This window comes from Balaenoptera musculus, chromosome 18 (assembly GCF_009873245.2).
Source record: "Balaenoptera musculus isolate JJ_BM4_2016_0621 chromosome 18, mBalMus1.pri.v3, whole genome shotgun sequence".
Classification (NCBI taxonomy): Eukaryota; Metazoa; Chordata; class Mammalia; order Artiodactyla; family Balaenopteridae; genus Balaenoptera; species Balaenoptera musculus.
This window is the reverse complement of record NC_045802.1, coordinates 20764893-20787916: the sequence shown is the minus strand read 5'-3', so window position 1 is coordinate 20787916 and position 23024 is coordinate 20764893. Positions and strand designations below refer to the sequence as shown.

Here is a 23024-nt window from a genome sequence, read left to right as displayed (position 1 = left end):
TATAGTTTTTAAGATCTCTGTGCTGCAGATTTGCTTTCTGAAAATAGGGTGAACACTCACTCCTAGTTCATTGTGTAGATTTTTTGTTTATGGAAATTCTCAAAATTTTTTCTGCAAGCTCCAAATGAGCAAGCTGCAAATTACGTTTATTTTTCTCACTAGACAGACCAAAGTCCTTTGAAACATTGCCATTTCATCAATCATCAACTTATATTTACTCCAAGAGCATTACAGTTTACCAAGTCTTATAACAAGTAATGTAGATGAGAAGAGGGAAAGGAAGAAAAACAGAGCATAAACATGTGAAAGTTTGAAATAACTTTCACCATTATCGTCATCACCATCATCATCATCATCATCATCATCATCATCATCACTTCTTAATAGCTAAGTAGGATTTCGTTGTTACACCATCATATTTGAGCCCTTCAACAGCCCTTTACTTTATTTATTTATTTATTTTAAAAATATTTATTTATTTATTTTGTCTGCACTGAGTCATAGTTGCGGCACGCGGGATCTTCACTGTGGCATGCGGGATCTTTAGTTGCAGCATGCAGAATGCGTGTGGGATCTAGTTCCCTGACCACGGATTGAACCCTGGCTCCCTGCGTTGGGAACATGGAGTCTTACCCACTGGACCACCAGTGAAGTCCCAACAGCCCTTTACTTTAGGTAGGAAATAGGAAAGTGATTTATCCCTAGGGTACACTATTTCATAAATAAGAATAATAGGAATTAGTGGAACTTATTTCTATGGCATTTATTATTTGCTCAGCACTTTCACCGTTGTCATCTTGCTTAACGCTGTGCTCTGATGCATTCCATGCTCCTTTGAATCGTTTCAGAATCATAAACATAGTTGTTACAGAATTTTCCAGGAGGCCAACCTAAATATTTAAATAAGGAAATTAAAAATATTCATACTACTATATTCATACTCGATTCCCTTTTTAAATTTCTAACACCTATACATTTGTGCCTTTGTTTTTTCCTTTATTCATTTTTTCAGAAGTTTGTCTGTTTTTATTGTGTTTTTTAAAAAAAATCAGCTTTTAAGTTTAACGACTAACTGTTGATATTTTCCTTTTCATTAATTTCTGATATTATCTATCATATTTCCTTTGGTCTGTTTTCTTATAGCTTTATTCTTTTTCTAATCTCTGGGATTTCTAGTTATTTTTCTTTTCTCATAAGAGCATTTAAGGCCATGGATTTCCCTGTACTTAGTGCTTTAGCTGATGCCTAAAAGTTTTGATGTACGGTATTTTTAAAAATCACTCCTAAATCTTTTCTGATTTCCAGTATTTCATTTTTGACCCATGAGTTTCCTATAGAATATATATACATTTCAAAATTTTTATTGGAGTACAGTTGCTTTACAATGTTGTATTAGTTTCTACTGTACAGCAAAGTGAATCAGCTATACGAATACATATATCCCCTCTTTTTTGGATTTCCTTCCCACTTAGGTCACCATAGAGCGCTGAGTAGAGTTCCCTGTGCTATACAGTAGGTTCTCATTAGTTATCTATTTTATACATAGTATCAATAGTGTATATAAGTCAATCCCAATCTCCCAATTTATCCCATCCCACCCCTTTCCTCCTTGGTATCCATACGTTTGTTCTCTACGTCTGTGTCTCTATTTCTGTAAATAAGATCGTCTGTACCAATTTTTTCAGATTCCACATATATGCGTTAATATACGATATTTGTTTTTCTCTTTCTGACTCACTTCACTCTGTATGACAGTCTCTAGTTCCATCCCTGTCTCTACAAATGACCCAATTTCATTACTTTTTATGGCTGAGTAATATTCCATTGTATATGTGTACCACATCTTCTTTATCCATTCCTCTGTTGATGGGCATTTAGATTGTTTCCATGTCCTGGCTGTTGTAAATAGTGCTGCAACAAACATTGGAGTGCATGTGTCTTTTTGAATTATGGTTTTCTCTAGGTATATGCCCAGTAGTGGGATTGCTGGGTCACATGGTAGTTCTACTTTTAGTTTTCTAAGGAACCTCCATACTGTTCTCCATAGTGGCTGTATCAATTTACATTCCCACCAACAGTGCAAGAGGGTTCCCTTTTCTCCACACCCTCTCCAGCATTTATGGTTTGTAGATTTTTTTGATGATGGCCATTCTGACTAGAGTGAGGTCATACCTCATTGTAGTCTTGATTTGCATTTCTCTAATAATTAGTGATGCTGAGCATCTTTCATGTGTTTGTTGACCATCTGTATATCTTCTTTGGACAAATGTCTGTTTAGGTCTTCCGCCCATTTTTTGACTGGGTTGTTTGTTTTTTTGATATTGTGTTGCATGAGCTGTTTGTATATTTTGGAGATAGAATATATTTTTATAGTTATCTTTTAAAATTGATTTTTAATTTAATTGCATTGTGTTTGGAGAATATTTTGTTTGATATTGATTCTTTAGATTGGTTGCTATTTGCTTTATAGTCTATGCATAGTTAAATTTATAAATATTACACATGAGCTTGAAAAGAATGTATGCTAAGTGTTGTGTACTGGGTTCTAGTAAATCCACTAAGTATAACTTAACTGTTGCTTTTGCATCTCACTTATTTTAGGGTTTACTCTCCTTCCTTTATAATATGCATCCTTAAGTAGTTCATTCAGTGAGGGTACGTAAATACTGTCTTCTTTCTGAAATGTTTTTCCTCATTCTTAGAAGATTCAATTATTTGTACAAAATTTTCATTTGTATTAGTATAAAGTTTTAAGTTGACAGTTCTTTTCTATTGTATATCAAAGACATTATGCCTTCTGGCCTCTGTTTTGCTATAGAAACATCCTTGCTTGTCTACATATTTTAAGTTTGTAGAAAATCTTCTATATTTTTCCATTTGATTTCTTCCCATATCTTTGTCTTTGGTGTTTCTGTATTTTATGCTATGATATGTATAGGCATATATTATTTTGATTTACCTGATTATACACTTTATTTTCCTTACTGAGTCTGAAGATTCATGTCTTTCATCAATTCTAGAAAAATTTATTTTTTTAATATTGTGCCTTCCTCTATTTCTCTATCATTTCTGTCTTCTTTGTATACTCCCTATTAGTTATACGTTAGACCCCTCATTCTTTCACATTTTTTAGTCTCTTTGTTAGTTCTTATTTCTTTATATTTGGGGTATTTTTCAAGCATGAATATGCCTTTAACATATTGAGAGTGAAAGTACAGTAATACTTTGAAAGCAGGAAAAATTGTAGCACCATGGGATTCCTTAATGGAAAAGACTCTTAGTGATTGAGATGTGTAGCACAGGAACTATACATTTTGACTCATTAGTGAAATTTTATGCACTCTCTTACTCTTATAGTAGTATACTTTGTTGGTTGCCTGAAAACAACTTAATCCTGAATTCCTTTGAGTTGTTTATTTTATTATAAAACTTGATGAGAACCAGTCTTGTTGCCTTCGACCTTAAATTGAAGTTTGTGAGAATTTGACTTCTTAATCTTCAATCCTTTCTCTGTTGAACTCTGCCTTTTCTATCTTGTCAGCATCCTCCATACCTTCTTCCCTGGAATTAGGGCTTTAAGGAAGTAGGATTTGACTGCAGTCTGGAGGTATAATGGCCAACCCAGGGCATCCCTTTGTTCTCTTAGTGTTCTTTGTTGCTTGTTAGTAACAATTACAGTAACTGGACAAATAAAGTTTTTTATAAGAGTTGCTTTTGAGAAAAAGAGACGCAATATTGGTTTTCTGAGTTTCCCAATCCAGATCTAAATGCATCCCTTCATTTTCAAAAGTAATAAAACATACACTGTAGTGGCTAGAAAATTGCAGAATATTATGTTAAAAATATTATCCTACTTCTGTAGAAGAATGCTTGTGCTCTGAGAACTCAGGGAGGGGAAATCTCGATAAAATAATGTAGCCAGGAGTTTCAACATGTGTAATAGTTACAAATAACATTTTTTTTTCAGGGACGAGAAATAAAGTCAAGAATCAATGCATAGTCTGTAGTGCTTTATCTAGAAAGAGTCAAGGGATTGGGTGCTTAGGGTACAAAAGGAGTGGTTGTGAGGTGAGCAGGTTATTCTGTAAGGCATTTTTTTCATCTCCTGTCATCTCTCGGAATACCTTTATCCTCTCTGGACCAGACGGACTGTCAGAACAGATGGAATGAGATGATCTCTCTGAATGGTGAGATCCAAATAACCAGAAGATTTGGGTCATTTTGAGAGTTGGATCGTGTGGAACTGTATTATCTATTAATCCCAGCTTATCTACCTTATCCTCATGACATCAGGCAATGTGTTTCTGAAACTCCCATGTGGCAACTGGCAAACCATCACAGAAAGGGATGGGAAAATAATATGAGAAAATTGATCCATTCTACTGAATGATTAGTCCTTCTGTTCATGAATAGAGAGCAATAGAACTGGAGAAAACCTGCCTGCCAAATTCCCTAGGAGAAAAGAAGTTACATATTTCTAACCACACTGATGCCATTAGACACATTAGGGTGTAAGTAGAACACCACTTCCTAAAAGTATAGTCTATGGAAAAGTGTTATGTTGGATGTTAATAGGTATGCTTGCTTTGAAAAAATGTCCACGTATTGTGCTATCAGAACTCTCCTCCCTTTTTTTGTGAGGTCTACCTATTAGCATCTCCTAGAATGTGCTTTGCAGAACACCATTTTGTAAACACTGATTTAGAAGAATGTTTATCACCTAAAGATTTAGGAACTGACCTCATGTCTAAAAAAAGATGAAGTTAAAAAGTATGTGCCTTCGTGATGCCCTGTTCAGAGCCCGAGATATCTGTATGGACTGGATGTGTTGAAAGACACGATGAAATGTGAGTAGAAAAGAGAAAGGCCCAGGAAGTACTACAGTGTAGAGTGTGTTCACACAGCTGCCATCCAGGCTGATTTATTCTTTATTGAGTACCTTTTAAATATGTATAAATCTGAATTTTGTTTATTATTAATGATCAATTAAGATATGCAATTAATTTTGAGAAGAAATAAGTACTGAAAAGTGCAAAGAATATATCAATCACTCACTAGTACTCAAGTTTAAGGTTTTTTCTTCTCCCCAGCTCCTTAATAAGATTGAACTTTTCTGGAGGGCGTGAGGGGATTTTTTTCAGTTTCTGAGAGCTCTGTATTATATAATGAGGAAAAGAATGACCTTGACCAAAAGTCTAAAGCAGCTGGGTCTTTAAATTAAATTGTCTGCCCTGAAATGTCATTGTTGAAACACCAGAGTCGCTATGGCTCAAACGAATCACCTGTTAAAGGGTAATTCTTTTAAAAAAGGTAAAATCATGACTCTCATACAAATCTAAAATGTACATCTGTCGAAGATTGTATTTAACCCATTAATTAATGAAGGAACCAGTAGAATGTTATATCCTGTTTAAAGGAGAATTCAACACACACACACACACACACACACATTAGTGGGCTTGCTGAAGTAAATTTACAAATAGTTGCAAAGCTGGTCAGTATCCAGAGGGCAGTAGTCAGTTATAATTCCTCTACACTCTTCTTGATTCATCTGTATTTCTGTGGACAAAAATGATTTGCATTACAATCCATTTCTACAAACACAGAGTTGTACAGTAACTCAAGGACAATGAATAGCGGAGATAATCTGGAAGGGTGTGCTAGACAGGACCCCCAGTAATGGTTTTTGTTCATTTCAAAGTCACAGTTTTTCCTGATACACCAGATAATTTAATTTATATCACCACGTGCAAGAACTGTATAGCTCTGTGGACTATTTGAACAGGCCTGTAGGTAGAAGAAAAAAATAAAGAGGTGTTCAGTGGGGACTGTGAAACTCTTCCTTTCAGATCCTGTGTTCTAAAGACTGTGAGAGGCTCTTTGCACGTAGGTGGGCAGGGAGGACTGAGGATATAGTGAGAGTGCTTTGAAGGCAGTGCACTGCTTTCACTCTTGTTTGGCCATTTAAATAGATGATCTTCAGGGAATTTAAGTAAACTGATATGAGGGGTGGCCCCTCTGGTGCATTAGTCCCTGCAAGAGACCACTGTGACCTCAGTACCAGGAGAGAACACCTGGGGACTTCGGCAGAGGCAACCTTTGAGCATCTAACAGTGGTGTCCAAATCTGCAGACACTTGTTTAAAGAGTTGTTTAGGACGAGCCTGGAGTCCTTCATTCCACCTTACAGGATAAGACCCATAAAGGAAGTCTCACTTTCTTTATTCCTTAAGAGTCACTCATTTTTTATCTTAAATTTGAGAAACCCAGTAGGAAATATTTGCTGCTCCAGCACTTTTAAAATATAAGATCCACGTTCAAGTCGGAGGTAGGGGATAGCAGCTCCGAGGGATGTTGCCTATCCTGGTAGGAGTTAAGCTTTAGGATTCATGTACATTTCACATTTTCTCGGCGCTTAGAACAGGTTCTTGGGCAGAGTGGCACTCAGTAAGTGTAGGAGATAATTGGCTTCCTTTCAGCATTTGACACCATAACATCTTCCTCCTTTGATTTGGTCACATGCTTTCCTGCTCACTTTTCTACTTCTTTCTGTCTCTTCTCTAGTCCTGTATCTCGATGTTCTTTCTCTTCCTGCACCTTAAATGCTAGTATTCCCCAAAGCCCCATCTTTGGTCCTTAAATCTTCACTCTCAGACCTCATGCCTTATGTGTGTGTATCCAATACATTCTCTGTCACTTTGACTCATTTTAACACTAGTCCTTATTTTCCCAATTGCCTAAAATTCAATTCCTCTTAGATGGAACACCTCAAAGTTCAACATGGGCTAAACTAAGCCCATTTTTTTTCTTTCCCAAATTAGCATATTTGGAACCTTGTTCCTAGCCATGTTCCTACTGCTTTTCTCCAGCATCCTATCCTCTAGCTTGGAATCTCAGAGATGATCTTCGACCCTTTCCTCCATCCCTTTTTATATAAATCAGTCATTGAATTGTCAGTCTAGTGTCTCAGTTGCCTCCGTTTGGAATTTAGAGCCCTCCTCCTACTGTTTTCCTGGTTTACCTGTACTTTTTATTCCAAAGTAGAATGAGAAGAGGCTGTATTGTATTGAGGGAAGACCACAGACTTTGATCTAAAGCCCAACCCACATGGTTTCATATCTGAGCATTAGCTAGGCAACTTGGAGCAAGTGATTTAAATTCACTGAATAACATCAGTTTTTGTGTCTGAAAAGTAGGGGGTTTAATGTTACAGGATTATTGTGAATATAAATAAAATAATAGTTGTCTAAGTGCCTAGCGCAGTGCCTTGTACATAATAATCACCCAAGAAATGTTTGTTGAACTGTTGAATGAAGTTCATGGCATACTATATCTTACGGATTCCAAAATGGGTTAAGAAAAATAGTGGCAAGAGGTCTAGTATTTGAGTAAAGTAAATAGATTTTATAGCATTTTTAGTAAAGAGGATGTGCTGCTGATTTGTTTAAGTTTTAGAGCAGTTAAGTGGAACTGAGTTATTATTGGCTGTCAAGTTACATGAGAGAAGCTTTCTGAAGGCTCACTTACTTGGAAGGATACGTGGGAAGAAGAGGATGTATATAGAGTAATATATTCATGCATGTCTACCTGCATTACACTTCAAAAATTCCTGGAAATGGATGGAGAGGCACACGTCTTCAAATGATAAACAAAAATGCTCAGGCACCTTAAATTTTATTATGAATGATTTTTGTTAACTCAGTCCCCCTGGGTAGAAGTTGATCTGAGCAGCCTCTTCTCTTTTCAGTCAGTATCAATAGCCCTTTCTTTTTTGGCAGGGAAAAATGTTAAAGTAAAAAATATCTACTTCCCTGGCTTTGGTGTGGAGTGGCATGGAGGAGAAGGCAGGTAAGGTAGGCGTAGCTTCCTGGGAACAGAAAGGTGGTGTCCATTCTGCCTGGGACATGGCTCCTGAAAGTGGGAGGATTCTCTTCAGTGCCAGTACATCTTTTCCAGCCATTTAGTGGTACTTTTCCCACTTGGCAGCAACAATGTTTTGCATAAGGCTCAGGCCTCTACAGTCTCAACACTTAAAACCTCAGATCTACATTGTTGCCTCTGGAGGTGTTTGGCCAATTATTATTCTTGCTAGTATCAGGTGTTGAGTTCTCTTTGAAATCCAAAGCTTCCTTGATTTTGAACACTTAGCTCCATTTTACAATGAAGGAAGGAAATGATAAATATTATAGAGGAAACTTTAAGGGATAGTTTTTAGAGAGTTGTCCTTATAGAATTGAAGAGCTCATAGAAAAAAGGAGAGGAAATAGCTGAGAAAGGGACAAGTTGTCAATAACTGCACTTTGAAATCTAATTATAGACATTGGTAGTGGTGATTGCTGACTGCTAGGGGTGTAAAAAAACAGAATATTTTAAGCAAGGGTTTATTTATACTCAAGAGAAGACTGATAGACTGTTACTGTGGGAAACCAGTTCAGTTGCAGAAGCCAAATATGGTGCAGGTATGCACAGCAAAATGGCTGGTGCAGCAATTTGCCTGAATTCTGAGCCGCTTTAGATGCTCGCTTCCTCCTTTTCTTTTAGTTTTCTAAAGTTGCCTTTTACTTTCTCAAAGAATGGCCCTATTGTGTAGTGTGTGAAATGGGTTGGTATAGTGTGCAAAACTGGTTTAAGATTCACTTGAAATGATGACTCTGTGTTTCTAGTTTTGCAACACTTAAGTTTTCAAATGATTGTCACCCTCAAGTTGTAGGTAGCAGAACTGCTTTCAAAGTTACATGTAAATGTGGACTCCCAGATTTTATGCGTACACATAATTTCAATAGAATTTCTATCTAGAAAAGTCATGTGACACATAATTTTAAAGCTATATTTATAGAATTTATATTTACAAAATTGAAGTTGGCCAAGGTATCTCCAGGCAGCTTAAAGCCAGGCTCTGGTTGTTTTTGGTCCTTGTCTCAGGCATATGAGGATGGTGGGAATGAAGGGGGAGGGGGTGGCCATGCAGGGGAAGTATTTAGTCATTTGAGGAAATGAGGGTGAGAAATTTTGCTATGGTGGGTTTTCAGAATGAAGCAAGCAGGAAAAAGGAAATAGTTCTCTATGGATATTGTTCACTGTTGGTGTGGGCATGAAGACAAGTAACAGTCAAGTGGCAAACACACACCAGAAAAAAATCACTCTGCATGTAATGAAAGGCGAACAGCTTATGCAAAAAGAACATACAACAAAATTAGGTGAGGTACCCTGTGCAAGAGGAAACTTATTTGGCTCAAGTAAAATAACTGCTCTTCACTGTAGTTCATGTGCCAAAAGCACAGACAATGTGATTCAAACAAGCAATATACAATAACTCCTGTGTGCTTGTTTACTCCCTTCCTCGGCTGAGACCTATACAGGGTGAGCCTGGGGTGCCGATACCATGAAACCTGCCCTGCTTATCTGTGCCCTTTAGAGGCACACTGTGACATTTTCTTAATAGGTTTGTGATTTCACATTATTATTTGTTAGTTTTTGGAAACTAAGTAGTAAATAGAGATGATGATCCCTGGGTATTCATGTTTTCCCAGAGTAATGGTAGGATCTTGGAATTAGAGAAGCTGGGAGAGAAAAGGTCATTCGTGTGATTTTTTTTGTTCTAGTCCTGGTTCTCCAGATTGGAAAGAGTTACTTGGTTTGTTTTGGCCTGAAACCAGCCTGGTTTTCCCCAACATGCCTCCGAATCATCATCTTAAATTGGCATATGTTTTCGACAAATTGAACATGCAACCATAGTTTAAGAGTGGTTCAAATGTTAGCAGTTAGGAAATAAAATCAATAACTGAAACCTAATTAAGCTCTTTTTGGTCACCTCCCATTGCTTTGCCACGTTAGTGGTGTTGGGAATGGTTTAACCTTAATATATGGATTTAGTGTTGGGCTAAGCAATTTTACATCCATAATCTCATGTATCATGTTAGGTAGGTATTATTATCTATGTTTTATGGATGACAGAGTCAGAGAGGTTAAGTGACTTACCTAAAGTTCTATGGACGATTATGGCAGAGATGAGATTTGAACCCAGGTTTTCTAATTCCACAGCTGGTGATTTCTGTACCAACTGAGTAGGTGAATCTGTTATAGAAATCTTTCTATAAATTATTTTAAGTGAGTTCCATGTTTCATTATTAAGTGAACCCGTTCACTTGCAAAAAGGATCTATTCCAGTAGAATAAAAAACTCATATGATGTCTGATAATAAAATCACATGTAAGACTATAGCATGTTTTTATCATCACATATATTAAGGAAAATATAACTTTCTGATAAACCAGTAATAAATAATGTTAAATACCAAAATTAAGTCTGAAAGCATGGATATTGATAAGGAAGGCCATAGTCAAAATACATTAAAATAAGACTCTCTAAAAGTGAAACCAGGGCTTCCCTGGTGGCGCAGTGGTTAAGAATCCGCCTGCCAACTCAGGGGACATGGGTTCGAGCCCTGGTCCGGGAAGATCCCACGTGCCGTGGAGCAACGAAGCCTGTGTGCCACAACTACTGAGCCTGCGCTCCAGAGCCCACGAGCCACAACTACTGAGCCCATGAGCCACAACTACTGAAGCCCGCACACCTAGAGCCCGTGCTCCGCAACAAGAGAAACCACCGCAGTGAGAAGCCCGCGCACTGCAACGAAGAGTAGCCCCTGCTTGCCGCAACTAGAGAAAGCCCACGTGCAGCAACAGAGACCCAACGCAGCCAAAAATAAATAAATTTATTTAAAAAATAAATAAAAGTGAAACCATGCAGAAGTGACTTGGTTTGTGAATTCCTTAATTTAGGACTTTTGTTAAGCGAGGGTAGTAATACTTGAAGAGGAATTTAGCCTGCAAACTTAGGCCGTCAGAACTGTTCAGGTTATGATGAGCTGCCTTGTTTCACCCTGAAATGAGGAAACAGACCGGTAAGTCTAGTAGGAAGTCATTCAGCCGAGAAAGAAGGAAGACAAAGCGTTAGCAGTAATCACAGACTGGGAAGAGCCCACTGCCTTCCTGCCCCTCCTCCTTCCTCCTCACGCCGTCCTCCACCAGCCTGAGCAGGGAGAGTGACGAGGGACACCGGGGAGGCCCTGCTCTGTGGTGGCAGGAAGGCTCAGGCCACCACGACCGAATCTGTAATTTCTACTTCTGAATAAGTGGCCCTTTTCCCCCGTTAATTTACTCTTTTGTAATGAGTGAGTTTAAAAGATCTTTTTTTTTTTAAAAAAAATATTGCTTTCAGATGTGACTCCCGGGCTGGATTTGAAAATAAATGTTGGCCATTACCTGATCAGATGCTGTACGGTCTTATTTTTAACCATTCTTTCCTTCAAGGGCCTGTTCATAGTGCAGAGGGCTGCAGGAGACAAGTGGGGGCCGGAGTGGTGGATTGTGGCCTGAGGCACTTACTTGCTTGAGAAAAATTGCTGCCAGATGAGTAGTTTCAAAAAGCTCAGGCTGCTGATGTGGTCTTTAGTGGGGAGAGGATTAAAGGGCGTGCAGTTTCTCCTCTTCTTTATAAATATTTGCTGGAGAGCTAATGGGTTTTTGTGTGTGTGTGTATTTCCTTTTTCTATGGGGGAAATTACCAGTAATACAGGAACATCCTGTGATAAAATATACAAAGTACAGGCTGAGGGAACGGATGGATGAAATAGAAGAAATGTGCCCCAGGCCTGTGGCATGCTGTATTATGACTAGTCCTGGCATCTCGATTTGCCTACAGGTGATTAACTACAGTATAGATAGAGGAATGTGTAGGGCATAAATAAATAGGCTATTCCATCAGCTGCTTTAAGCATAAAAAGCATTCATCCCCAAATGCTTTCACAAGCCTAAATTTTATTTTAAATTAGTTAGCCATCCTGGAAGAACTGCAGTGGGAATAATCCCATGTAATTTTAAATGCTTACGTGTCTGAAGGAGCAGAAGCTTCATTGCATTGCTTCAATGGTATATAGATGCTCTCCCAATGCAATACCTGCTAATCTGATTAGATGTCCGCATTGAGGTAGTGAGACTGGGAATACTTTAAATCTGAGTTTCCAAGCAGAGAAACACAGGAAAGATCTCCAACTGTAATTGTTGATTCTGTGGAAAATAGGAGCGTAGACATTTCTAAAAATACTTACCTTTGTTCCCGTTATCCTCTCTTCCAAAGGAAGTTCAAATATGGCTCCAGAATAAGAGAATTACCGTATTAACGTTTTAATTTACCCGTCCTCACTAGGTGAAATTGTATATTAAGAAATATTTTAAACCACAAATTCCAAATTATTTACTTGTCGCCTTTTAATAAACTGAGTTCTCCTTTCCAGAGGGAGTGTCTCAGGAAACTTTTTTGGAGCTTGAAGAAAGCTGTCCCAGCAGGGCACTGGGAAGGCCCCTTCTTCAAGACCGAGGAGCCCCAGTGGGCTCTTGCAGCTGAGAGGGGGCAGCGCGAGGGGTGTGAGGGCACAGAAAGACGGCCTGGTAGCCCTGGTACCCCCTTCCGCTGCCCCCAGACATCAGGAGAGAGTGTCAGGGCGAGCCCATTGCCGCTGTTCTAGCCTGTTATCCTAGCCAGGGGGGAAGCTAAGAGCCAGTTGGTCCTTCCAGCACCAGGATACAACCTCCACCCTCAAGGGCGCTCACTCTCCTTCCCCCTCTGGTGGACCCCCTGAGAGAAAGCTCTTTTCCTTCTGTGCCTTTTTGCAAAGAGCTTTCTTTTCACATCTGGGCAGGGGAGAGAAGACATGGCTCTACATTTTCTTGCTAACGTATGGTTACCTGGCAACAGGCACCTGGTCACGGTGGTCACAGGGGGGCACCCAGGTTGGAAAGGCTATTTTGACAGCACAGCACCTGCTTTTTCTGAGTCCGTCCGTTAGAGACACCCTTTCCTAATCAGATACCCACCCCCTCACATGGTAGGGTGAGGGCGTAAAAGGTTCCACTGAACTATCACATACGTGTGGAAAAGTGCACAGATTGTAAGTGTACATCTTCATGAATTTTCACACCTAGAAGCACCCATGTAACCAGTATCCAAGTGAAGTTTCTTTTTATAATGATATTTCTTCCCAAATTATGAAAGCACTTTGTAGGAATTTTGGAAAATACAGCAAAGTATAATAAAGAAAATAAAATCCACTCACTGTACCGACTCCCAAAAAATGGCTACTGCTAAAATTTTGGTGTGTTTCCAGTCTATCTGCCTGTTCCTTTCTCTCACACACAAAGACATATGCACACCCACAAATACGCACATGGTACCACAGCTTCCGAAGTCTCACACATGTGTGCGAATACACACAGAAGTTCCAAGTACAGATTTGTAGATATTTCACTGCTTGGTGGTTGGCTCCCTCAGCAGAATGGCTGAGAAAGAAAGGGAAACTGAAAACCATCTGTCTCCTTACTTGATAGCAGGAAAAGGGCTCCTTGTGGAGGGGAAGGTAAATAAATGGCCGACATATACTTACGGGTGACTCATAGATTTCACTTACCCGATATTTTCCCGGCTCTCAGTCAACTAGCATTGATGATGGGAAATTTAAAGACTTCTTAATGCGGACCATTAAGTAGAGTAGAGACCTTTTGATGAAGAGCAGAGGTGAGGCCTGGACTTACACTTTTCCTGGCTCCTCTGTGAAACTGAACCCCTCTTGGCTCCAGCTTCACTTTTGCCAGAAGGCCGACTTTCCTTTTTCTTTTTTAATTGGCTCTCTCACAGATAACCCAAGCAGAATTTAACCACAGAGCTCTTGCTTTAACAAAAGGAAGCTGAATCAAAATGTTGGAAATGGGCCCGGTGGTTTTGTGAGTTACAGGAAAATGATCTTCCTCGTCACTGCTAAGATGGATGCAAGGACGCTTCCCCGTGCCGAGCTGGTTGCTTTCGTCCTCGCTGAATCTCCCGCTCACACTGCCAGAAAGGAAACAGTTGGCACCAGCTTCCCGTTGCCATTGGTGGTACAGCCTGTGTTGCCCATATGCTCTCGGGCTGGCCAACAGCATCTGCAGGGGGCTTGATAGGGTCCCTTGTGCTGGAGAAAGTTGTTTCCCTCAAAAGTGCCTATGCCTCTCTTTTTTAAAAACTATTTTTTATTTTCTTATACACTTGGGATTTGCGTTTTTATAAAAGTTTATCAGACTTCTTATATTTGCAAAATGTTTCCTTCCGTCACTCTTTTCTCCTTGTCTGTTAAAAAAGCATGTTCACAAACAGTATGAAGTAGCCTGCCTGTTTACCAGAGTTCTTGTATTTCTTCGCAGTCGGAATCAGCTGTCCGCCCTGCCGGCCTGCCTGTGTGGTCTGCCTCTCAAAGTCTTAATTGCAAGTAACAACAAACTTGGATCGCTGCCTGAAGAGATAGGTCAGCTCAAACAGTTAATGGAGTTGGTATGTTACTGATTTTTAAGACGCCCTTTTTGTTTGTTTACTAATTGTAGCCTATCAAGGTAGTCAGAAAGACTTTTTGCTCCAGTGGGTCAAGGAGGGGATCATGTCGTGGGAGGTCTCTATATGATAGAGACATTAAGTGGGGAAAGGAATAATCATGCGTTTGCTGTGACAGAGTTCCTGAAATTTACAGGTTTCCTGTAGTTTACACTTCCTGAAGTTTGCAGGATTTACAGTTCCTGAAGTTTCCAGATTATCCTATGGTATTTAGATCACTTTTTTTTCAGATTGCATAAATAAATTTGTGATAAATTATGGATACACTGGCAAAATAATCTGCAAATAAGTTAGTAGGCCAAACTTTATGAATGTATATAATTAACTTGGAAAGAAGAGAATGCTCTGATTCTCTAAGGATTTTAGGAACTGTTGCTCCAAATTGATGTAACTTTAAAATGTGTCCATATCCCCAGGGAGAAGAAAGAAGAACAAGTTATAGATAGGCAGAGATGGCTTGTGTGTACCTGAGGCCGAGATGTCAGCTCCTTCACTACTAATTGAATTACTGACCTTGTTTCTAAAATGGGAAAGAATGAGTTCTTTCTGTACTTCTGTTGAGCTAAGATATCTTGGGTGACTGAGAGGCCAGAATGAGCAACTGGTCTAAACCATAATGGTCATAATTTATCCTCTGACAAGCATTCATCCATACTGCCCTTGTGTCAAGCACAAAGCTGGATGTTGTGATTACAACCATGAAAAGGAGATAAAACCTTCCTTCAAGTAGACTCCAATCTAGAACACTGATGGCCAATAACTTTTCTCTTGTGTGCCAGTTCCAGTTAATTTTTTCAGGGCCACCTGGAACACCGGGGTGATGGCTTGTGAGGCCCAGATAAAGAGTGCTATGACTCCACGGTCATGTGTTCATCTGGAATTGGCTCTGAAAGTGACAGCCCCCATGACACACATGTATCCACTTTGATTTTAGGACAGAAGGGAGTAATTTCTGTATAAAGGCAATAGAGCCCTAAAAAGAGTGCCTTTTCCAGGACAGCAGTATCTGAAACCCATTCCAACTAGCTCACACCAAGAGTTGGGATGAGTCATAAGGATACAGGGGTCTTCACGTCACTAGCACCGTGACATCTGGTCAGGGATCGTGAGTGACTAGAACAAGATACTGGAAAGTTGTCAAGAACCATGGAAGCCACTGGTTTTCTTGCTCAGCTTTCTGCACTTCTCCATACAATGGAGAGGTCACCTAGCCCATAGATCCCAAGTTTAAACGTCCCCCCAGATAAAGCACATAGCAGGACCTACTAGCATGTCTCAGCCTTGGTTTCTGAGTGAGAGAGGCGAGACCTGGTTCCAGCGTCCTCTCCTGGCTCGGCCAGCGATGCCCAAGGCACATGGTCACATTGCCCGGACATGGCTGCTTGGCTGCCACCGAGAGGGGTGATTCTGAAAGAAGACAGACATTAATTTGGGCAGACATCCTCCTCTCCACGAAGTCTCTATTACAAGAAGTAAGTGCATGGCATAGGAACTGATGATTGATTCAGTCTTGGGGTTGGGAAGGGTTTCTACAGGAAGAGACCTTTGAGAGGCGCCTTACATAAGTCCATGTAAGGGACAGAGGAGGCACTCAAGAGAGAAGGGACAGCCTGTGCAAAGGCCCGACAGCCCGGGAGTGCACGGCAGGCCTGGGGAGTGTGAAGCAGTATAATCCCATTGAGGCTAGGTGGAGTGAGGTGGGGCGCTGCATCCTCGAGGCCACGGCTTAGATTTAGGCCATCGTCACCTCCTTCCCCGAGTGTTCAAGGCCCTGCTGAGTCTGGTCCCTGTGTGCCTCTCTAGGTTCGTCTCTTGTCCCTGGCCCCTTCACCCTCTGAATTCCAGCCTTGTTCATCTTCACTTCTAGACTTTTGAGCACATCACTCTTTCCACAGGGACTGTTTCTTCCTTCTCTTCTTCTCTTGGTCAGTTCTTAGCCAAGGTAGATTTCACTTCCTCCAAAAGCCTTCCCAGATCCTCCAAGCCAGGGTTGGGTGCTCCGAAGGCCAGCACCCTCTACGTATCACTGAATTTTCATGGAACCGCATTTGTCTTCTCACTTGGCGTTCTCCAGGCCAATACCCACTACACCTTGAAAGCTGCTTCAGGACCAGAACTGTGTGTTACTTGCTGTGTTATGCCAGTGCTTGGCACAAGATAGATGCCCAAAAAAATGTTTGCTGAAGGCTGCTGTCAAATCGTGGACAGTGGACCAAGAAGGTGGCTTGGGACCGATTGCGAGGACTCCCAAGTGCCGTGCCAGTGAGGGGCGACTCTGTCTTTCAATCCAAGTTAATTCAGAAGGTTCCATTTTAACTGATTCTGGAAAACAAAAGATATAGCAAATAACACTTCGGATGAAACTGATAGTTATTTGCTTTTTTAAAAAAATGCTTCTTTCAGGAGTGTGATAAACCCCCAAATCCGGGTTTGCTAGAATTTGGGTTAGATCTTGCAAACACTGTATGAGTACAGCGTTGGTGTTTTTCCACTTGTCGGGCTCCTGCGGAGTGGATGTGTGGCACATCGGTGAGGTCAGCCTTTGGCAGCCGTAACGTGTTTCTGTCCCGCTGCACCCCGGGCTTAAGCTGACAGCGTGCCGGCCATCGGCTGTGCGGCTACAGACCAGCTCATCTGCTAATAGGTGGTGCACGTGCCGAGCCCTGCAGCCAGCCCCACACGGGGCAGGGCTTCCCTCAAATCCTCCTGTCAGCTGCTGGTGGCAGGCGGCAGAGGTAGAAGAGCACTGTCTCTCGGCTTGGGGCACATGAGCTGCCGGGTGGCTCTAAGGGATGCCCTGGGCTTTTCTTAGGCCCCCGTCCGGAGCTCAGCTCTAGGGAAGCTGCTTTGCCTCCTGGTTCCAGCGCTGCCATCAGCCTGTCCTGTGTCTTTTCTCCACCAGCAATAACTCTTGCACGCTTGAATCCTAGAATGTTAAAGCCATAGTGATTTTAAAAGACGTCTAGTCCGGGACTTCCCTGGCGGTCCAGTGGTTAAGACTTCGCCTTCCAATGCAGGGGGTGCGGGTTCGATCCCTGGTCGGGGAGCTAAGATCCCACATGCCTTGGGGCCAAAAAACCAAAACATAAAACAGAAGCACTATTGGAACAAATTCAGTAAAGACAAAAGAAAAAATGGTCCGCATCAAAAAAAAAAAAAAAAAAATCTTAAAAAAAAAAGACATCTACTCCAAGCTCTCAACATCTTACAAAAGAAGAAACCCAAGGCAGAGAGACGGTGAGCGATGCCCAGAGGGTTGGTCACCCTGGCGTAGCTCACTTACAACCCAAGCAGAAACACCCTCACCCAGCACATGATGCAGATAGCAAATGTCATTTTATTTTTTTGTTTCTGTTTTTTTGTTTTTACCTTTTAAAAAGAAATTTTTTTTGATGTATTTTTTTTTAACATCTTTATTGGAGTATAATTGCTTTACAATGGTGTGTTAGTTTCTGCTGTAGAACAAAGTGAATCAGCTATACATGTACATACATCCCCAAATCTCCTCCCTCTTGGAGTATAGTTGATTCACAATGTTGTGTACTTTCTGCTGTACAGCAAAGTGAATCAGTTATACATATATATATATATATATATATATATATATATATATATATATATCTCTCCACTCTTTTTGAGATCCTTTTCCCAAATAGGTCATTACAGAGTATTGAATAGAGGTCCCTGTGCTATATAGTAAGTCCTTATTAGTTATCTATTTTATATATAGTAGTGTGTATATGTCAATCCCAATCTCCCAATGTGTCCCTCCCCCTCTTTCCCCCCTGGTGGCCATAAGTGTGTTGTCTACATCTGTGACTCTGTTTCTGTTTTGTAAATAAAATTTATTTGTACCATTTTTTTTAGATTCCACTTATAAGCGATATCATATGATATTTGTCCTTCTGCAAATGTCATTTTACATGTACTAGTAGCCACATTAAAAAAAAAACAGAAGCAAGTGAAATTCATTTTAGTAATATATTTTAGTTTACCCTAGATAGCTAAAATATTATTTCAACATCTCTACAATATAAAATTAATGAGATATTTTAGAGTCTTTCTTTCCTACTAAGTTTTTGAGGTTTTCCACTGACACAGCCCAGATTGGACTAGCCACATTTCTCCTGCTCAATAGCCACATGGGGCTGGTGGCCACCCTTCCAGACAGGGCAGCTCTGTAGCTTGTGTTCCTTCTGCTCTATGGGCAAGTGTGATCTTCACAAAAAGCAATTATTTGTGAAGTTGGTGAATATTTAATAACTTGCCATTGTTTAACCGCAAGGGGTGACTGGCCTTGCTTAAGGTCACAGACTAAAAAAGATTAGTTTCCATCCATTCTTATTTATTTTTCATATCTTTTTGCTTAAAATAGTAGTGATACTACAGGTAACCATGTCAGATGATTTTTAGCTATCAATTGGAAAAACAATTCCCTGGAGAGCCTGAAGTAATTCTAGAATTGCGTGGGAGGCTCATGTTTTGTAGTTACATAGTAACCGACTTGTTGAAAACATTTGGTTGCTCCAGAAGCATTCAGAGTACCTTCAGTCACGTAGGGCTGATAAAATCTCTCAGCTTATTATTAGGCTCTGAGCCCTGTTGAACTATTTTGGTAGAAATATTTGAGAAATTTTCACATTAGACTCAAAGAGTATCCTACACTGAGTTGTAAACTCTCTTCTCTTCCAAGTATGAGCGAATGTTCCAGAGTCATCATTCGCTTAAAAAACAAACACCAGAGCACCGTGGCCATCTGCAAGAAGGGTGCCCTCTCTGATTTTTGAGAGGAGTTGGATTTGGAAAACAGTATCTTACTTTCTTGAATATATCACAATTATCTAAGAATCTTAAAACATAAAGCATTGCCATTTAGTGATTGTGATTGGGCAAAGAATATGGACAAGCAGTTTTTCCTCCTTCCATGAAGACTTTCATTAAGAAACACTTCTGAGACGTCTTTTCTTGAGTCCACAGGGGAGGCGAGGATATATTTCCACGTTGTTTCGGGTGCCGGAGAACTTAGGGGAACCTAAGCTCTATGGAGCTGCCCCTCAAGGGTCATTTCTGATGAGAATGATCTAGAACTTTCTGACCTCAGCTACTTTGAATTACTTCTGTACCGCTTGTCTCCTTAGAGCTGTAGCTGTGTGTCTGTGTTGCTTTGTAAGTCTTCGTATCTGCATGTTCTTTCTATCCAGGAAAGAGATAAAGCACTGGCATTTACTGAGCACCTACTGTATGCCAGGCACTCTGCTGGGTACTTGACATGTGTTCTATCATTCGATCTTGACAATAACCCAGCAAGGTGGATATCCTGTCTACCTTGCACAGACAAGTTTGGGTTTCAGAATTACTCACCCAAAGGACGTGGGGCTATGATGTGGTGGAGTGGAGTGAAAACCAGGTTTGTCTGTTGAAAGCCCAAGGCCTTTCCGGAGTACAGTGCAGCTGTGCTCACTGGGTCCTCATCTAGATCATAAGCCTCTCGTGGAGAGGAGCCATGATTTCTTTCTGTGCAGTTGCCCTGTTTCAACTTGCAGTGGTTTTCCCATTCAAGTTGGGGCAGGCTGTGAACAGTAGGGAGAATGTTACAAAAGTAGGGTGTGGTAGAAATGGGCCGTGTCTGTCTGAGAGTTCCCTCACTGAAGAACCTCAAGCCAGGCACGAGGGTCAGCAGACTTCTCTTGGGTTGACTAAACCTCATTTTACTCATAAAGACGGTGTCAACATCCTGGAAGCATGTTTTTTGTTTTTTTTTTTTTTTACTTGTCAAATCATACCTGAAGGATAAGGTGTGTTAAATATTTGGTAAGAAATACCGTATGAATGCCATGTTATAATTAACAGACGGCTCTGAAGAAGACAGGCACACTAAGTAAGAACACAATAAATTTGAGAACCTTTCATGGGGCATTTGCCAAAGGTCTAGAAGTTTTCTCACCAGTTCTCTGTACATGCTGACACACTGGGGTCCATCTCTTGTTTGGTTTTTCTCAATTCTGCCCTCTCCCAACTCATGCCGTGTGTGAAAATTGTGTCTTCCGGCTCTTGACTTCATATAAGAGAACATAATATCACTGTTTCAGAAACCTGCTTTTACAACCCCAAACTCACTGGGCCTGACTCAGGTAATAACTGACTTGAAGGCGCATTTCCTGGCCCTGACTAGACATGCTACTTTTTTTTTTCTCTTTTTTGTGAAATGTTTGGTTGTGTGGAGAGTTGGAATTCAGGGATTGATTATAGACACGGGATGTACTGAGGAACTTCTGAGGGAAATCTCTTCTTCGTTTTTTTTTTATGTGTCGCATTCCAGTCTCTGAGGTAGGCGTAATGGAGACATGAATTCACGTCTGCTGTAATCGTAGGTCCATTCCTAGTCTCTGGAGATGCCGCCTAACCTCGCTGGTTTCTGTGAGGGAATTGGAAACTCATGGCCTGTGCAGGGTCCTTTCTGTTGCTTCTATCTCCGCGTTTCTTTTGAAGAGCAAGGTTTGTGCTTGCTGGGTATGTGAAAGAGTGTGAGGTAGGGTTTTATACTAGAAGGAGACTCTCAGTAAGTGTTGAGAGGTAATAATTTACCATAGCAGAGGTTGCTTGAAAAAGTGTTGAGTTTAAATGAACATACTGATTTGTCTTAAAATTAAAGTTCTCACTACAGGCATTTAGGTTTTTGATTGCTGAAAAATCAAAATTGACATTACCCCTAAGTCAGTTAAGTATCTATCTTTCAAACAAAATCTCTTCATTATTTCTGATATGGTAGATGGATTTTCCTGATCTTGGAAGGAAATTGCAATTATTTATAATATCACCTCTTCTTTTTACCTAGGAACAGAGAGGTTAAGATATTTACCTAAAGTTACACAGTGAGTCATACAAAAGACATTTCCAAAAATGGACATGGTCACATGATGGGAGGCCAGTATTAATAGCTTGTATTTCCTGTTAGAACATTTGCATTTTCTTCAATTAAATAAAGAGGTAGAGTTTTTAAAATAAATTTATTTATTTTATTTTTGGCTGCATTGGGTCTTCGTTGCTGTGCGCGGGCTTTCTCTAGTTGCGGCGAGCGGGGGCTGCTCTTCGTTGTGGTGCGTGGGCTTCTCATCACAGTGGCTTCTCTTGTTGCAGAGCATGGGCTCTAGGCACCCGGGTTTCAGTAGTTGTGGCACGCGGGCTCAGTAGTTGTGGCTCGTGGGCTCTAGAGCACAGGCTCAGGAGTTGTGGCACACGGGCTTAGTTGCTCCACGGCATGTGGGATCTTCCTGGACCAGGGCTCGAACCCGTGTCCCTTGCATTGGCAGGCAGATTCTTAACCACCGTGCCACCAGGGAAGCCCAAGAGGTAGATTTTAAAATACGACTTAAGCTGTAGTATAACCACGCTAAGTTTCTGAAAACCTAAGAGTCGGGAAGGTAGCTCATGAGAATACCATGTGCAGTTCTGCCGCTTAGCCTGGTCTCACTGGAAACCTTCTCTAACCAAGATCATCTTGACGCAGTAGTTATGTTGGCTTTCATTAGAAGTCACGACTTAAGAAAACATGTCTAGTCTTTTAAAAAATATATTCTGAAAGTGAACATTTCCTAGTTTAATAATCCTTGAACCTACGCTGATGTTTTAAATCCTTGTCATTTTTGCATTCTGAAGGTAAGGTAGCAATTAGCATGCAGTTAGCTAAAATGTATTAATCTCCAACATGCATTTAACCCTTCTAGAGACTTTCTTAATTGCCCAGAAGAGTTGTGATGAAATGAGAATCTTAACTTCTAAAGTTTTTCTTTTGGTTGCTTAAAAGCATCTTGATTAAACCAGTGGAAAATAAGTGTATTTTAAGTCATAGCTAAAATTCTCTATTTTGTTTTTTTATCTAAATGACAAAATTAGACTGGCTGGTTCATAAAACTTAAGTTTGAGTATTTATGTGATTATATAATGCATAATGATTAGATTCCTTTCTGTATCAAACAATAGAATTGGGCCTACCTGTATATTTATAACTTTATAATGCTGAATATATGGTAATTTGATTTCACCGTGGTTTGGAATAATTATTTTCCAAGACATAGCTTAGGGCTAATAGACTATTCAGAGGGGATTCATTTGACTGTTTTAAGAAGCTACTGGATCTGGAACTCATAGCTTGATAAATTCTCACTATTGCAGAAATATGGGGCATTAATGTGGTTTATTTTTAAAATTTATTTTCCTAAATCATATCTTTTTAAAATGAACTCCCCCCCCCAACAAAAAAAAGCCATTATTTCTTTTAGACTAAATGTGGACAGACATGTTCTAGAGAACCAGGCTATTCTAGGAATGTTGCTTTTACACTTTTTAACCTGAAATATGTTATCTGAAAACATCTAGACTATTTTCCTCTCTGTACTCCTCCTCATTCCCAACTAATTAAGACATAATTACCTATGGGGTTTTATTTTTGTGATGAAATTCGTAACCTCTTTAAAACTTGGCAAGGTTCAATAGCTGGGAGGGCATTGAGTTTGCACAGTTTTCTGCTATATTGATCATACAAGAGTGAAAAGTCTTTATCTTGCTTTTTCCCTCATTATTTTGGCAGGACAGGAAGTAACTGAGAGC

The 23024-nt window shown here is 40.2% G+C and overlaps 1 protein-coding gene across 8 annotated transcripts in view; it reads left to right on the top strand.

Annotated features, from left to right (window-relative positions):
* Nucleotides 1-23024, top strand: part of LRCH1 (leucine rich repeats and calponin homology domain containing 1) — a 191002-nt gene that overhangs the window by 97302 nt on the left and 70676 nt on the right. For all 8 annotated transcript variants that reach the window (XM_036831083.1, XM_036831080.1, XM_036831085.1 and 5 more), the window contains exon 3: nt 14234-14360. In XM_036831083.1, coding sequence (XP_036686978.1) covers nt 14234-14360 — 127 coding nt within the window. The remainder of the gene's footprint in view (nt 1-14233; nt 14361-23024) is intronic.